Below are 16,206 nucleotides of genomic sequence, written 5' to 3'. Positions count from 1 at the left end.
AACCAGACGTACTGATACTTCTTCTACACTCCTTGACCCCATTATTGTTAGTGATACTGTAGATGTAGTTTTCTCTGATGTGATCGAAATTGAGCGAGCAATTAGTGACCATGATGCTGCTTTCGTCGTCATTAATATTCCTGTAACAATTAAACACAACTTCAGAAGAAAAGTATGGCTGTACAATCAATCCAATGTGGACGAACTTAAAAATATGATCAATAGTATTCCGTGGCTAGAAAATTTCACCCATATGTTAAACGTTAACGAAATGTGTAATTATTTCACCGAGAAATTCTTAAATGCTGTAAATACGTGTATACCCTCGAGAGAAGTATTAGTGCGTGATGGTGACAAGCCCTGGATGAATGGTCTGCTAAGACGCAATATCAGAAAAAGGGATAGACTTAAAAGAATAATGTTTAATAATAGTACTGAGCGTAATAAAAATAATTATAAGTACATGAGAAACAGAGTAAACAATATGATTAAAAGAGCCAAGGAATTATTTTATGAAAATGTAAATACGGTGATTGACAAAAGTAATAGCAATCCCAAAACGTATTGGAAACTTCTACGAAGTATTCTTAAGGGCAAAACAAATATTGAAATTTCCCCCCTACTAGACTCTTTTACAAACGAAATTTTATATGACAATGACAGTAAATGTGAATTGTTGAATAACTATTTTAGTTCTGTATGTAATCTATCAGAAAATGACATAGACAAAGATTTACCTTTTTTTGAACGGCGCACCAACTCCGTTTTATCTGAAATCCATATAGCTCCTGGTGAAGTTGAAGATATTATAAATATTCTTAATTTAAATAAAGCAACAGGTCCTGATGGTATAAGTCATAAAATGCTCAAACTTGTAGCCAATGAAGTTTCTGTACCACTGTCTATTATATTTAATCGATCACTATCTTCCTCTGTATTTCCTGATTTGTGGAAAATTGCCCACGTAATGCCCGTATTTAAAGCTAACGATCCAAGTGTCACTTCTAATTATAGACCAATTTCACTCATAAGTTGTATAGGTAAACTGTTTGAACGTGTGATATATAAGCACATCTACAATTTTTTGATTGAAAATGATCTTATTTACAAGTATCAGTCAGGATTCCTACCTAATCATTCCACAACTCATCAACTAATTGAGTTATATCACTCTATAATTACCTCCTTAGAAAAATTTGAACATTCTATTTTAATTTTTTGTGACTTTTCCAAGGCGTTTGACAGAGTCTGGCACAAAGGCCTTATATTTAAACTAAACAACTACGGTATTTCTGGATCACTTCTCCGATGGATAACCAGCTATTTGTCTAACAGAAAGCAGGCCGTCTTTATTAAGGATTCATTATCCTCGTTCAAGACTATTAATGCTGGCGTCCCTCAAGGTTCTGTACTAGGTCCTCTCTTCTTCTTAATATATATAAACGATATTTCACATAATCTTTCTTCTTTATCTAGACTTTTTGCTGATGACACTTCCCTCTCATATTCATCACAAGACTTAATCTATATTGAAAATGTAGCCAAATCTGATTTGAGGAAACTTGAAATTTGGTCCAAAGATTGGCTTATGTCCTTCAACCCTAAAAAAACTGAAGCAATGATTATCTCTAATCGGCAACTTCCTTTTATCCCATCCCTTACCTTTGATAACACCCCAATTCAAATTACAAATCAACACAAACACCTCGGAGTTATTCTTTCTAACGATGGTAAATGGAATGCCCATATTCAGTATATTCTAAGCAAAGTAACCAAATATGTAGCAACCCTCCGAAAGCTTAAACTTATTTTAAATAGAAATAATTTGGAAAAGTTGTATCTTACCTATATCCGTCCCTTACTTGAATATTCATGTGAGCTATGGGACAACTGCGGTGTAGTAAATTCTTTAATTCTGGAAAATATCCAACTAGAAGCTGCAAGAATAGTCACAGGGCTGCCCATATACACAAAAATAGATTTTTTATATCAAGAAACTGGATGGGTTCCTCTTTCCAAAAGACGAGAAGCTCGAAAACTTGCTCTATTTTTCACTATTATTAATAACACAGCACCGAATTTTCTAATAGACTTATTGCCAAATACTGTAGGAAATGCTACTCCTTATAATCTACGTAACAACCATCTACTCAGAGAACAGCCTCTTCGTTTACAACTATCACAACTTTCTTTTTTTCCTTCTACATCAAAACTTTGGAACGATTTAAATGTTACTATCAGAAATTCTCCATCCCTTAACTCATTCAAGAATAATGTTAAAAAATCCATACTAATAGATACTAATATCTGTAAAACTTTTGTAAATCATGGTCCTAGGAAACTAAGTATTCTTCATTGTAGACTCAGAAATCGAGCAAGTCCCCTAAATTATGACCTTTTTAGAGCCAATTTACTAGCTAGTGCTGAGTGCCGTTGTGGGCATCCCTGTGAAGATTCCTATCACTTCTTTCTAATCTGTCCTGTTTATGCCAATCTGCGTCGATCTCTATTAACAGAACTAGCATGGTTTGAAGGTAATATTACAATAGATCTTCTATGCAAAGGTGACCCGAATATATCTGATGTTAACAATGCAAAAATTGCAAAGGCTGCACAGCATTTCCTCAACAGGTCGGGTAGGTTCGACTGATATATAATTATACTTCTATATACAAAATAAGGAGTTTCTCTCTCTCTCCCTCCCCCTCTTTTCCCGTCTCTCCCCCACCTCTCTCCCTCTACCTCTCGCCTCTCTCTCTCCCTCTCTCTCATTATCAATATTATAACTTAAGTGGCTATTCAATTAGTTTTTTTCATCTCTTGTGTATGATACGCATTCATTTATATATGCCACCATGTGACTTGTTTTTGTACTATATTGTATATATATTGTTGGGAGAAGTCGTCTATAAGTTGGCAAAACTTACTGACCAATCCCTTTGACTTTTCTTTGTCAATAAAATATGTTTAAACTAAACAAAATTGGACTGTTCGTCCCACGCGCATACCCGCCGATATGACACTTTTTCGGGTTTATCACACCCACCGCCATGACACTTTTTCAAGTTTTTGTAGATAAAAAGTTTGCGCTTCGTGGGCAAGGTGCAATTGGTGCTCATGATTTATGAACAATATATTTTTAATACTGTACTGATCATGATGTTGACTTTGTTATAACATATTTTTTGTCTTTTAGTTTTATTTGATGAAGGTTGATTGTGCTGATTTCTCTAGGTTTGTTAATGTGTATCCAAGTTCCTTGAAATGAAAATATTCCTTCAAACACAACGCGTATAAAAAACAAAATATTCATGTCTATAATTATCAATTAACTAGAACGAAATATTTCCATAACATATTCATTCATTTTGCGTGTCATGGTGACATTATCTAATGCATTGGAGATCAGAAATAATAGTAGCTATAGTGAAAATATTGTAAATTTTGTATATATATGGAAGTCTAGTTTAATCTCATAGAACTATGTCTTTATAGATATAATTACTGGAATAAAAATCTAACCATGATACTTCAAGGAAGATAGGCATGCAAATACATTTAATGTAATTATTTCCACTTTTATCTATCTGAAATGCTGTGTACACCTTATCTACTTTCCTCAACTAAAAATTTGATTATAATAAGTTAGGACTATTACTTTGCAATACATTTAAAATAGAGAAGTAGGTATCAAGTCCTTTCGATTTGTCTAAATCCTCATATTGATAGGATAGTAATTGCAACATCTGGGGGATTTCAAAGGTTGTATTAAGTCAACTTCATCATAGAGCTGTTTATCATTTTTCTTGTTGGCGATGAATATATGGTTGTGTTTATTTTGTTATTTTATTTTTTTTTTACCTATTTTGATTTGTTCACATTATTGTCGTCAAATTTGAAATAAGAATTAAAGAAGATATGAAATCGCTTAAAATTAAGGAAAATAGCCTCTGGTTCTCTTATTTTAGTAATTTTTGCATTCCAAAGTGTAGGAGTATGGGGAAAGTAATATAGCTTAGCGGTTATTTGTGAACATTTTTCAATACGTTTAGCCTCTCAGTACTTTCAGTACTTTGATTTATGATGGTGCGATTAACAGGATGCTGTCTTTTTTTTACTGGATAGCATTCCATTCTCGCATAACGTATAAAATATGAAAAGAGCAAAGATCCATAAACAAACACGCACATTCCATTTTAAAAGAATTAAATACAATAGATCAGATATGACGCACACAAATGAAATAAAAACAAAAAGGAAGATTAAAAGAACACACACACACACACACCCTCACACACACACACACACACACACACACACACACACACACACACACACACGGTTTCTCTTGTTTTTGTAGTTTTTGTTTTTGTTTTTTGTTTTTTATTATTTATTTCTTGATTTTTCGATAGCGTTGTGTCACCAATTATTGAATGGAATATGCTGCATACTTCTCAAACATTTGAATTTATCAATGTTATGAATATCGGCTTACCATATATTGCCAGTTGTCGTGTAAAAAAATAATTGTTGCTAATGACACTGGACTTTTTTTCAGTGAAACACAGTAAATGGTGAATTTATCCGTAAATAAGATGTCAATGGTAAATGGCATTTTTGTTAGGATTTTTAAAACTTGATTAACACAATAAATCGGAAAAGGGGAGAATTGTAAAGTCTTTTTTTAATATTCTTGATAAAGATATGGGCCAGTCTAAAAACACGTGCACTCTTTCTTGTATGTCACGTGCGCACGCACGACATACACGTTCACTTCACTGGTAGAGTTCATTAGCATTACATACAATAGAAACCCATTCACTTAGCTCGGGGTGATGTCACAAACCTGTTCGACGACGGAGGACATTGATAAAAATCCATCGTAAGTATATCTTCCTATTGTTTCTTACTTTTTAAAAAGTTTAAAAAGCTAGTCGCCAAAATCTACCCCATACTTTTAATTACCAGTTTTGATTCCAGTGTAATTCTACATCACGTTTCCGCCGCGACAACAATACATTTATTGTACAGTATTGGTAAATAGATATATACTGTTAAAGTGAAGACATAATTACACGCGTCATTTCATAGATTGGAAGGCAAAGTTTTCACGGAAGTTCTATGTATATCTTAGGTTATGTGTGTCAGGCAGCAATATAGAGACCTGTCCTTCTAATCGCGTTGCCTAGTTCCGTGCAGTGGTAACACGTAACGTATCGCATCCCCATTTATCATATCTATACATTACAGTTAAAATATCAGAAAAACAAGAGTTTCAAAACAATTTATGAATTCAAAGGGACATAACTGTCTACTATCATAGCTGATGGAAAGGAATTGTAACTTGGACAGAATTTGCATTTGTTATTCTTGAAGTCGCCTTCTATTTCAGCTCGTTCTTTCAATGATTTAAAGACGAAAGGGAACGGGTCTTGAACATTTTGCAAACTTTCTGAGCGAAAAATGGCCATACGTCTATCAAACGAGTATTTTCAGTGTCAATGTATGAGTTATCATTGCATTATAAAGTGAGACAGAGACAGACGGACGTACAAGATAAAGCCAGTATGAACATAGTGAGCTGATTGTATATGATGCTTGAAAACACCATAAATTGACTTATTTTTCCTACATTTCCTAAATCTTATCAAGTTTATAATCATATTTCTTCAAGGAAATCATTAATACAAGTATCTAAAAGTTTGGAAGTTTACCTCCCAACTCTCTACCGATAGCACATCTAAAGGTGGGTTTCCAGCGCATGTTATACACCAGTTTCAGCGGGATTTCTTTCAAACTTAGCATGTCATAGTCCCATAAATGTCAATACAAATTGTACTCTTGAATTTTCATATTTAGGATTGAAAAGGCCAAAAGGGCCCACACTTTCAATAAACAGACCATATGTCAAAACATGCGCCAAATAAAGTTTTCTTACCACTTTTTCATAAATTCTTATTTCTATCAAATTTGTATTGGTTTATTGGTATGTTGCTATACAGATGGTCAGGGAAAATTAGCGGATATGTCACATTTTCATACTTACAAGGATAGAGCCAAAATATGAAAACTTGGTCTGCTATCAGCTGTGTCCATCATTTTAATAATTAACATTAGCATTGGCTTCAATATGTTTTCTATCACTGGGTAAAATTTGAAAATAGAAATAGAAAAGTGTCTCAAGTCTCAAAAACAAGAAGAAAAGAAAATGGGTAATGTAAAGCATAGATACGTAATTATTTGATCATTATTAGATGTGTACGTCTTTTGTTGGCAATTTGAATATATATATATATATACATATAATTCTTAAATGCAGAAATAGCCCTGAAAATAGGGATTTTTCTCGTTATTTTCTTTACCAAAACTTAATATTTGTCGTGTTTTCCGAACATTTGAATAATATGTGAATTAATATACTAAATTTTAATTGCAAAGATTTTTTCTCATCAGATATAAGTCTCTGTTCTCATCAGCGACCTACATGTATATATGTCTCTGTTCTCATCAGCGACCTACATTTATATGACTGTTCTCATCAGCGACCTACATGTATATATGTCTCTGTTCTCATCAGCGACCTACGTGTATATAAGTCTCTGTTCTCATCAGCGACCTACATGTATATATGTCTCTGTTCTCATCAGCGACCTACATGTATATAAGTCTCTGTTCTCATCAGCGACCTACATGTATATGACTGTTCTCATCAGCGACCTACATGTATATATGTCTCTGTTCTCATCAGCGACCTACATTTATATGACTGTTCTCATCAGCGACCTACATGTATATAAGTCTCTGTTCTCATCAGCGACCTACATGTATATAAGTCTCTGTTCTCATCAGCGACCTACATGTATATAAGTCTCTGTTCTCATCAGCGACCTACATGTATATAAGTCTCTGTTCTCATCAGCGACCTACATGTATATAAGTCTCTGTTCTCATCAGCGACCTACGTGTATATAAGTCTCTGTTCTCATCAGCGACCTACATGTATATAAGTCTCTGTTCTCATCAGCGACCTACATGTATATGTCTCTGTTCTCATCAGCGACCTACATGTATAGGTCTCTGTTCTCATCAGCGACCTACGTGTATATATGTCTCTGTTCTCATCAGCGACCTACATGTATATAAGTCTCTGTTCTCATCAGCGACCTACATGTATATACATACATATATATATATATATATATATATATATATATATATATATTTTGTCTTGGTTGAACAACACGTTAATATAATAAGAAATTACACGAATACGTAAAACCTGGTGTATATCTGCATTATGTTGCCAGATGTATTATTAACCTTGAATAAAGACCACAAATGCACCTTTGCCAATGTCTACACGTTATATCTAATATGTATGATAAGGCTTGTAGTAAATTATTGAATACTGAAATATCATATACCTTAACATATCATATGACATCAAAAGGCAGAGTCAACTCGTGTATACGCAAATATAATTCATACAACACATTTTATGCGGAAATATTGTTTTGACACATGGTTGGTGTTGGATCGGGATATATATTTCGTGTCCAGGGATGTTCCCAAATATAAAAAAAAAATCTGCCGGAATGTTCTTGTCCTGATTTACTTTGTGTTCTTCTATTAGAAGAATGTATAATTCAATCAATAATCAATTATGAAGTCACTTAAAACAAATATCTTCTACACATCTGAGAGCAAAATATGCACAAAAATTTAGACAGTGGCTATCTTTCCGGCACTGATATAATGTACATGGTGTCCAAAGCGCCCTGAAGACCTTTAACCTTCACTTATAAAGGTAGGAGAGTAACTGTTTTTTGTTTTCTTTTATTTCAACCCCACCTTTTCAATTTCTTAAGAAACTTAAGTATAAACCCCAGTGTTCCATTTAGACACATGTAAGGGTATTTATGTGAGAACCTAAGTAAGCTAAAAAAAAAAAAAAGACAATCCAGATTACAGAGTCACGTGATAAGCTAGAGTCAACACAGATGATCACATGACTTTACAAGATGGCGGACGAGGATACTGTTGTGCGGGGTTACGTACAAAATATAGTATACCTAAGCTTAGCGCTGTTTGTGGGATATTTTATTTTTAAAGGACAGATCCGCCGATGGCGATTACGGTTTTTTGCCTGGTCGCTGGCAATGCTAGGTTGTAAGAGCAACAAGGTATTCGGTAAATATAAAGTGAAGCTGTTTCATTCAATGGAGAAATTGAAGAACACAGTGGGACCACTGAAAGTTCTGGAGATCGGAGCAGGAGGAGGTGTTAACTTTCAATTTTATCCTTCGGGCACCAAAGTAACCTGTTTAGACCCTAATCCTTACTTTGAATCTTACACTGAGAACAATGTTAAGGACTCTCGTGGTGTAAAGTTGGCTGGTTTCATCCGTGCTTACGGAGAGAACATGGCGGAAATCTCGGACTGTAGTTTTGATGTCGTCGTCAGCACACTCGTTTTGTGCTCGGTCTCGGATCCGGATCGTGTTCTGAAGGAGGTCAAGAGAGTTTTAAAACACGTACGTCATCTATGTCAACATAAGATCTTTATTTGTTCCAATTACTGTATTTAAAAATGAACAGGTGTTTGCCTTAAAAGGGGATGTATATGATATATAGGACATTTTGATGGACAGGTACCACTATCATTCTTCTAGTGCAGAGTTTCCACACTCAACCATCTACCCTATTAAAATAGCTACGTCTGGTTTAAGGGCCCGAAGAAACTCTGGCAGCATTTTGACTGTCAACAAAGTATCAATCAGAAGAAACAATTTTATAGGGACTCAGATGAAGTCCACATTTAAAGAAACAATTTTATAGGGACTCAGATGAAGTCCACATTTAAAGAAACAATTTTATAGGGACTCAGATGAAGTCCACATTTAAAGAAACAATTTTAATCAACTGATAAAGTAGAAATAGTTCAAGTACAGGAAATGATAACCCTCATAAATATCTACATTGATTGCTAATACTATCGAAATCTGTGGTAATAAGGTATTGATATTTACTCAGTGTCAGCTTTAAACTGTTTCATTTCTTGTTGGAAGTCATGATCAGTGATAAAATCTAGCAGGTTGTGATGATTATACAGTACGAAAGACCATGGTTAAAAACAGCTTCAAAACATATATATTCCCACCTGTTAACAAGGTAGAGAAAATATATAAGAACTATGAACAATGCATATTTCACAAGGCATGAATTATGTATCGTTTGTAATTATCATTATATAACATTACATACTGAAATTAACCATGGTTTCTGTCACCAAACCTAGAAGTTCATTTTAATTGGTCATTGTACATGTAACCCTATTAAATACTAGATGCAATATACTGCGGGCTAGAGAGAACTTCTTTTTAGCGTAATTGGTTGTGTGTCAGACTAGTAAGCCAGGGGTCCCATGTTCAAGTCCTGGTGGAGGCATTGAAATAAGTAATAACCTCTGTTACATTGGCACCCATGTAGGGATCCAGGAATGATACTCTGCATTGTCCCACAGACATCACTGTAACCCTTGGGAACTCAAAGACAAGTTATTTTCTGGAGGGGTAATATGTAACCCTGGTTAATACTAGCTGCAATATACTGCTTGGCAAGGGAGAACTTTTCTTTAGCTCGGTGATTTGAGTGTCAGACTAGTGAGCCAGAGGTTCTGCGTTCAAGTCCTAGCATTGAAGTAAGTAATGACCTCTGTATCAAATACAGAAATTAATGATTAATTAAGGTATCAATTTAGTAATATATCAAAAATGTTTATTGGCATGGGTGGATCATAAGAAGATAGGGAGGGATGGCTTATGTTACAAATCAACTTTGGTGACCCTTCCTTGCATAACAGCAGCATTCTTTTGGCCTGGTTGGATCAAACAGACCCCTTGTGAAGGGCAGAGAGGCTTGATGTAGCTTGGTCAGTCATGTGGTTATACATAACAACTTGGTTTGTTGTGTGTGTTTTCTGCGTGCCAGTCCCTCTCCCCAAAATATTTTTGTACCTCATGTCAGAGACATATAATATAAAGGCATTAAAAACGAAGCCCAGTGGTGAACTCTCTGACTTTGGCATTTGTTCTCTTATCCACGAAGTCATCCAATTCCCTTCTTACCTCTGTTAACTAATCTTATCAACCAGTGTTGCTATGCTGTCCACCTTAACAGAACACTGATGTCGTCGGTGAGACAATGCCTAGAAAAAGGAAGAGCCTAGAAAGCAGTAAACCTATAGCCAACCAGCTTTGCTGTATTAACGTGAACTTAGCACTGACCAGAGCCATTTTATCTGTTAGTAAGAAGTGAATCTTATATTCATTATAAAAATAATACTACCCTGTAATAGATTAAAGTGATCTATCACAAAGTAATACTACCCTGTAATAGATTAAAGTGATCTATCACAAAAATAATACTACCCTGTAATAGATTAAAGTGATCTATCACAAAATAATACTACCCTGTAATAGATTAAAGTGATCTATCACAAAATAATACTACCCTGTAATAGATTAAAGTGATCTATCACAAAATAATACTACCCTGTAATAGATTAAAGTGATCTATCACAAAAATAATACTACCCTGTAATAGATTAAAGTGATCTATCACAAAAATAATACTACCCTGTAATAGATTAAAGTGATCTATCACAAAATAATACTACCCTGTAATAGATTAAAGTGATCTATCACAAAAATTACATGAGTCAATCAGAAAGTTACTAAGCTTAATGCCATTTACTAAATTTAAGATTTTCTTCATATTTTCAGCTGAAAGTGGTAAACAACACAGGCTGATATTTCAGTTTTAAATGGCTTGAACATGTACTTTGTTTTATAAAAATCCATAGTCAACAGAATTCTTTTCTCGCAAAAGTTTGCACAATCAATTTGAAAATATTAGTTGTGAACTTGTAGAGAAAAATGGCTTATAAAACCAGCAAGACTAGTTAACATGGTTATAGAGTTGCAATTAGATATAGGCAGGTTCTTATCCCACTGTGTTGTATGTCCCTGCTCACCATTAGCATCAGGAAATTATGGCTTTGCATTACTACAGGCAGAAATATGGCTCTAAGACAAAGTCTATTTGGAGCCCACCCTCTTTATTTACATATTTTTTTTTAATGTTTACCATGCAAAAACCTTTTTATTAATGTTTTTTTTTCATGTGTATTTTACATTTATGTAAATTTAGTTTAAGAACCACGGTTGTAACTAGCATTACATATGTCCACTTAACAAGGTAGAGATACTACATAGAAATTGTAAATATTACATGTTTCCACTTAACAAGGTAGAGATAATACATAGAAATTGTAAATATTACATATTTCTCATTAATTATGTATCATTTGTAATTAATTAACTGCGGTTTCTGTCACCAAAACCTAGTAGTTTATTGTATTATTGTATGAAAAGTCATAATTAATATCAAAATGTTTGGTAATAAGGTATTAATATATAACTCATTGTCAACTATGGACTGTTTCATTTCTTGTTGAAGTCGGTGATAAATCTGGCCATGGCTGAAAAATCACAATATTTAGTTACTCTGGATAGTCTATCAAGTTAATGAGAAATCTGTTCATTGATACTGGCATCATCAAAATTAAATTTTGAATTATTTTAAGAATGTAACCTGAAGTAGTTTAACAAGTCTATCTTATCATAATTCATAATTTACTTTTCTTTTTGCACAGAATGGTAAGTTCTATTTCATGGACCATGTATGTGCACACAATAAAAGAGGCATCATCTACTTCTTTCAACGTTTGTTAAGTCCGATATGGCGTTTGATTGCTGATGGATGTGAACTGACCAGGGATACTGGGTCTTCTGTTAAGGCAGCTGGATTCAAGTTACTAGACATGCAACAATTCACAGCACCAACAAAATTATGTGTTATAAAACCTTGTTGTATGGGTATTGCCACCAAATAAAGCATTAAGTTATAAGAACATATATTCCTGTCTAAAGAGCTCTTAGATTTATAGGACATGGATTTTCTCTATATGATGCACTCTATAAAGGTATGGGGCTCAAGGTTTAAAGACTTTTGTCTATATGTTGCACATTTAGAGCTATGGGGCTCAAGGTTTAAAAGGACATTGTCTGTATGTTGCACCATATGGAGCTATGGGGCTCAAGGTTTAAAAAGACATTGTCTGTATGGTGCACATTTAGAGCTATGGGGCTCAAGGCTTAATAAGACATTGTCTGTATGGTGCACATATAGAGCTATTGGGCCAAGGTTGAAAAAAGACATTGTCTATATGTTGCACCATATGGAACTATGGGGCCAAGGTTGAAGAAAGACATTGTCTATATGTAGCACCATATAGAGCTATGGGGATCAAGATTTTCAGTAAAATATAGGGTGTGCTTGTAAGGAAATGAATAAGGTAACTCCCAGCCTACTGACGTAACATTGTGATATATTTATTTTTAAATATATTAATGAAATAACTGTTTTTAATGAGATTTATACATATTATTCAATGATGTCAGTCTTCAGAGTCACACCAATTTGCAAGCTCATGCAGAGTGGTTTTGCAAATTATATTTTAAAATGTGTGATTATTAAGATGAAGTTTCATGCACCTTGAGTCAACATTAATCAATTGGCAGACTCCTCGTTTTTATTTGGGTTTAAGTTAAATGTGTGTTGTACTGATGTGTACATTTTTCACATTCAAATATTTTAGTGTGGGCTATTTTTCCATATACATGTACGATGTATCATATTACTTCAAAATTTATCAACATTAATGAAATGAAAGAGTAGTGAAAGTCCTATTGACTTTTGACAAGAAGTATATCAGAACTGATAAGACATCGTGTTAATACTACTGGTTTTATACTGAGTTTAAGCTTGTTTTATAATCTTTGTTATTACACTAACTAGATGGAAGTTTAATTTTTGAAAATCCATAAGTATTCATCTCCAATTTTTTATGTTATGGTTGAGATTTTTGTATATTTTATTTTAGTTTTACTATCTTTACGACTGCTGACTTTGAACTTTGCAATAGGTGTTTATGCATTAAGGGAGGTAACTGTGATTGTCTTATGTGCGCAGTCATTGAGTTTTGGGGACATTATTTGAAAATTTGCGGTGTCTTTATTCCTTATCTGGATATGTATAGTTATTCATTTATTTATTTCATTATTTATTTAAATCAAACTTTTGTATGTAATTAAATCTGACAATCAGCAGTCTCATGTAGCCAAACCTTATTATCTCAAACTCATATAACTCAAAGACCCTGTTTAATTCAAAGTATTACCTTAGTCCCTACTTTCCTTAACACAAAACATTCCATGGTACCACAGAGTTTGAGATAACAAGGTTTGACTGTATGTCTTCATGTCATTTATATTTACCACTTATAGGTACTATACAAATACAGAATGATAGTTTCATTAATATATTAAACAGTAATTTTAGTAATCAATTTTAATGTACATTTAAAGAGGTCATAATTTATTTCAACGCCTCCGCTGGGATTCAGATCCCTGTTTTTATAGTTTTACTCTTAACTGATCCTGCTCTCAAAGCCAAGTTGTGTTTTACCATGTTTTACAAAGGTTACAAGCAAATTTATGTATATGTTTTAATTTTAGTGTAATCATTATTGTTAGTGTATTTAGTTTTGTTGGAGCATCAATGATGTGAAAATAATTTTGTCATGGGCATATTCCTATCATCAGATTTTATTATATTTGTGTATACTTGCCAACTTGTTAGGATTTTCAAAAGGGAATTGTGCCTTTTCAAATCTGCAAGGCTCAAAAATAGTATTTTACAAAATTATAACTTACAACAAAATATTTGTAGTTGCTTTTTATGGTGCCTGTGTTTTAACATTCTGATGGCATTTCAAATTAATTTTATGTCTAATTAATTTGATTTGATGTCTAAAATTGAGGTGAAAATTAGGAGTCCCCCGGCTTATTGGAAATCAAGGGTTGACGGATAAATGCTTGTACTTTTCTTAGTCTGACGTCAGTACCCAAATTCTTACAATTTTTGTGGGCCATTGTTGTCCATGAGAGAAAACATTTTAGTCTGATTACTATGATTATAAGGACTACCTGTTATTGTGATATGTAAGCTTGTAATCAGTATCATTGAATATCAACAGCATTACAATCATATTGTACCATTTTTTAATGTTTTTTTCACATGTTAACAGTGTCATATATTGACAGTATTGTTTGTTAAAAGGAAATGCACACATATTTGTGTATAAAATAAATTTGATACAATCTAATCCATTGTTATCGAAATAAAGTGTTATCTTATTTCTTAGTTAGAGTGTATCTGTTATAGATATAATAGGTCAAGGTCTCGGTCAAGGCAGGTCCACTTCACACTATGGCTGGTCTATGACAATCTCCAGGCTTAAGTAAGACTGAGAGAAGGAAACAGGGTTTTTCACAATGATGTAAAGTTTCATTTTGTGAGATTAATTTTTCACACTATTTTCAACCTCAGTACTTAGGATTATAGTACAGCTGAAAAAGTTGGTTGACTCCTTACCATCTGGTACACTACATAGGTCAGTGCTAGCATGCCCCACACTCATCATTTGTCTGATGAATGTAATCATCGAAACGCCACACTCTAATCCTCTACTGGTTGTGTTATAAGATGAAGGTGACCGTGTAGTCATCGAAACGTCATACTCTAATCCTCTACTGGTTGTGTTAAAAGATAAATGTGACCATGTAGTCATCGAAACGTCACACTCTAATCCTTTACTGGTTGTGTTAAAAGAACTTCTTTGTTACCAGTTGCCAGTTGCTTAAAGCTTTCTTGAAGATAAAGAGTCGACAGACATATGGTTACATAGGATTACTTTCTCCAACAATAAATTTGATTGTGACATAAAATAAAGAAAAAAAATCCTCAATGAGCTAAAAACAATGCTTTTATTTCAACATACATGTATTCAAAACAACTGAATTATTAACAATTTCTCTGGTAAAGTCCATAAATGTTCCAACGTGGTCAACATTTGGAAGTGATTAATTAGACTTTTTAACTTTTCATACTTCAGGATTGGTGTAAGCCTGATGAAATTTTTTTTCACCCCAGGGGTCAATGTTATCCTCTGAGGGTACCACATTCCCAATTTTATCATATTTCTACCAACATTTAGGGAAAATATGCCATCAGGAATAGAAAAATATACTTTGTATGATTGTTCCCAAGTTTTCAACCAATTCCAATCAGTTTATTTACATTTTTGGGATGATCAACCTTAGTGATAACATATTTGTCTTGAACCCAGCTAAAGGACCATGAATGTTTTTTCCTAGTGGGAAGAAAGGTACTCCAGTATCCTCCTACAGTAAGGCCCTTCACATGCTTCTATTTAAGGCAACAAAAGAGCTTAATGTAACTTGTTTCATAAATACTCACTGATTTAAGTTTAATTTTATCATCCTCTGTATATTTATATGCATAAATGCCAGAGCTAAAACATGAAGATTGAAAGGAATATAAGAATGTCCATAGAATTCTGAACACCAGGTATGTTGATGAGAGGAATATAAGAATGTCCATAGAATTCTGAACACCAGGTATGTTGATGAGAGGAATATAAGAATGTCCATAGAATTCTGAACACCAGGTATGCTGATGAGAGGAATATGTTGATATTTCTTTCATATGTCAACAATAAAAGACTTTAAAAAAAAAAAAAAAAACAGATTGGCAAAATACTTCAGAATAAAGCATAAATATGTAAAAAATAAATATTTTGAAAAGAACATTGCATGCGATATATGCGACAATGGGAGACAACTCTGATATCCTTGTGCATGAAATATTGCAATATACATTGAAGGTGAATTTAATCAGCTATTGATATTCTTGAGAACACAATACTAAAAAAAAGTCTGTTTTGTTATCAGAATTTTATGATACTAACAAAGTTCTGTTACTCAAGAAGAACACTCATTAAAAATGGTAAACATGAAGATTGAATCTGGAAAACCCTTACATAAAGTCGGATATTTCAACTGATTCAATCTAGTAAACCCAGAGATTAAAACTGGTAAACCTAGAAATTAAAACTGGTAAACCTAGAAATTAAAACTGGTAAACCCAGAAATTAAAACTGGTAAATTAAAACTAGTAAACCTGCTGATGAGAAGAATTAAAAATGTAAACCCAGAATTA

At 33.5% G+C, this 16,206-nt stretch overlaps 1 protein-coding gene across 1 annotated transcript; it reads left to right on the top strand.

The window, feature by feature from the left end:
* Positions 1-8,021: 8,021 nt before the first annotated feature.
* On the top strand, positions 8,022-12,429 carry LOC132565094 (thiol S-methyltransferase TMT1B-like). Its single transcript, XM_060229701.1, has 2 exons — positions 8,022-8,534; positions 11,717-12,429. The coding sequence occupies exons 1-2, from the start codon at positions 8,022-8,024 to the stop codon at positions 11,954-11,956; spliced, it is 753 nt and encodes a 250-aa protein (XP_060085684.1). The 3' UTR covers positions 11,957-12,429.
* Positions 12,430-16,206: the final 3,777 nt, after the last annotated feature.

The sequence above is a fragment of the Ylistrum balloti genome, unplaced genomic scaffold (genome assembly GCF_031769215.1).
Source record: "Ylistrum balloti isolate Yb309-2 unplaced genomic scaffold, AGI_CSIRO_Ybal_v1 Utg369690, whole genome shotgun sequence".
Taxonomy (NCBI): Eukaryota; Metazoa; Mollusca; class Bivalvia; order Pectinida; family Pectinidae; genus Ylistrum; species Ylistrum balloti.
Note: the sequence above shows the minus strand (reverse complement) of the source record. Positions and strands in the feature narration are given on the sequence as shown.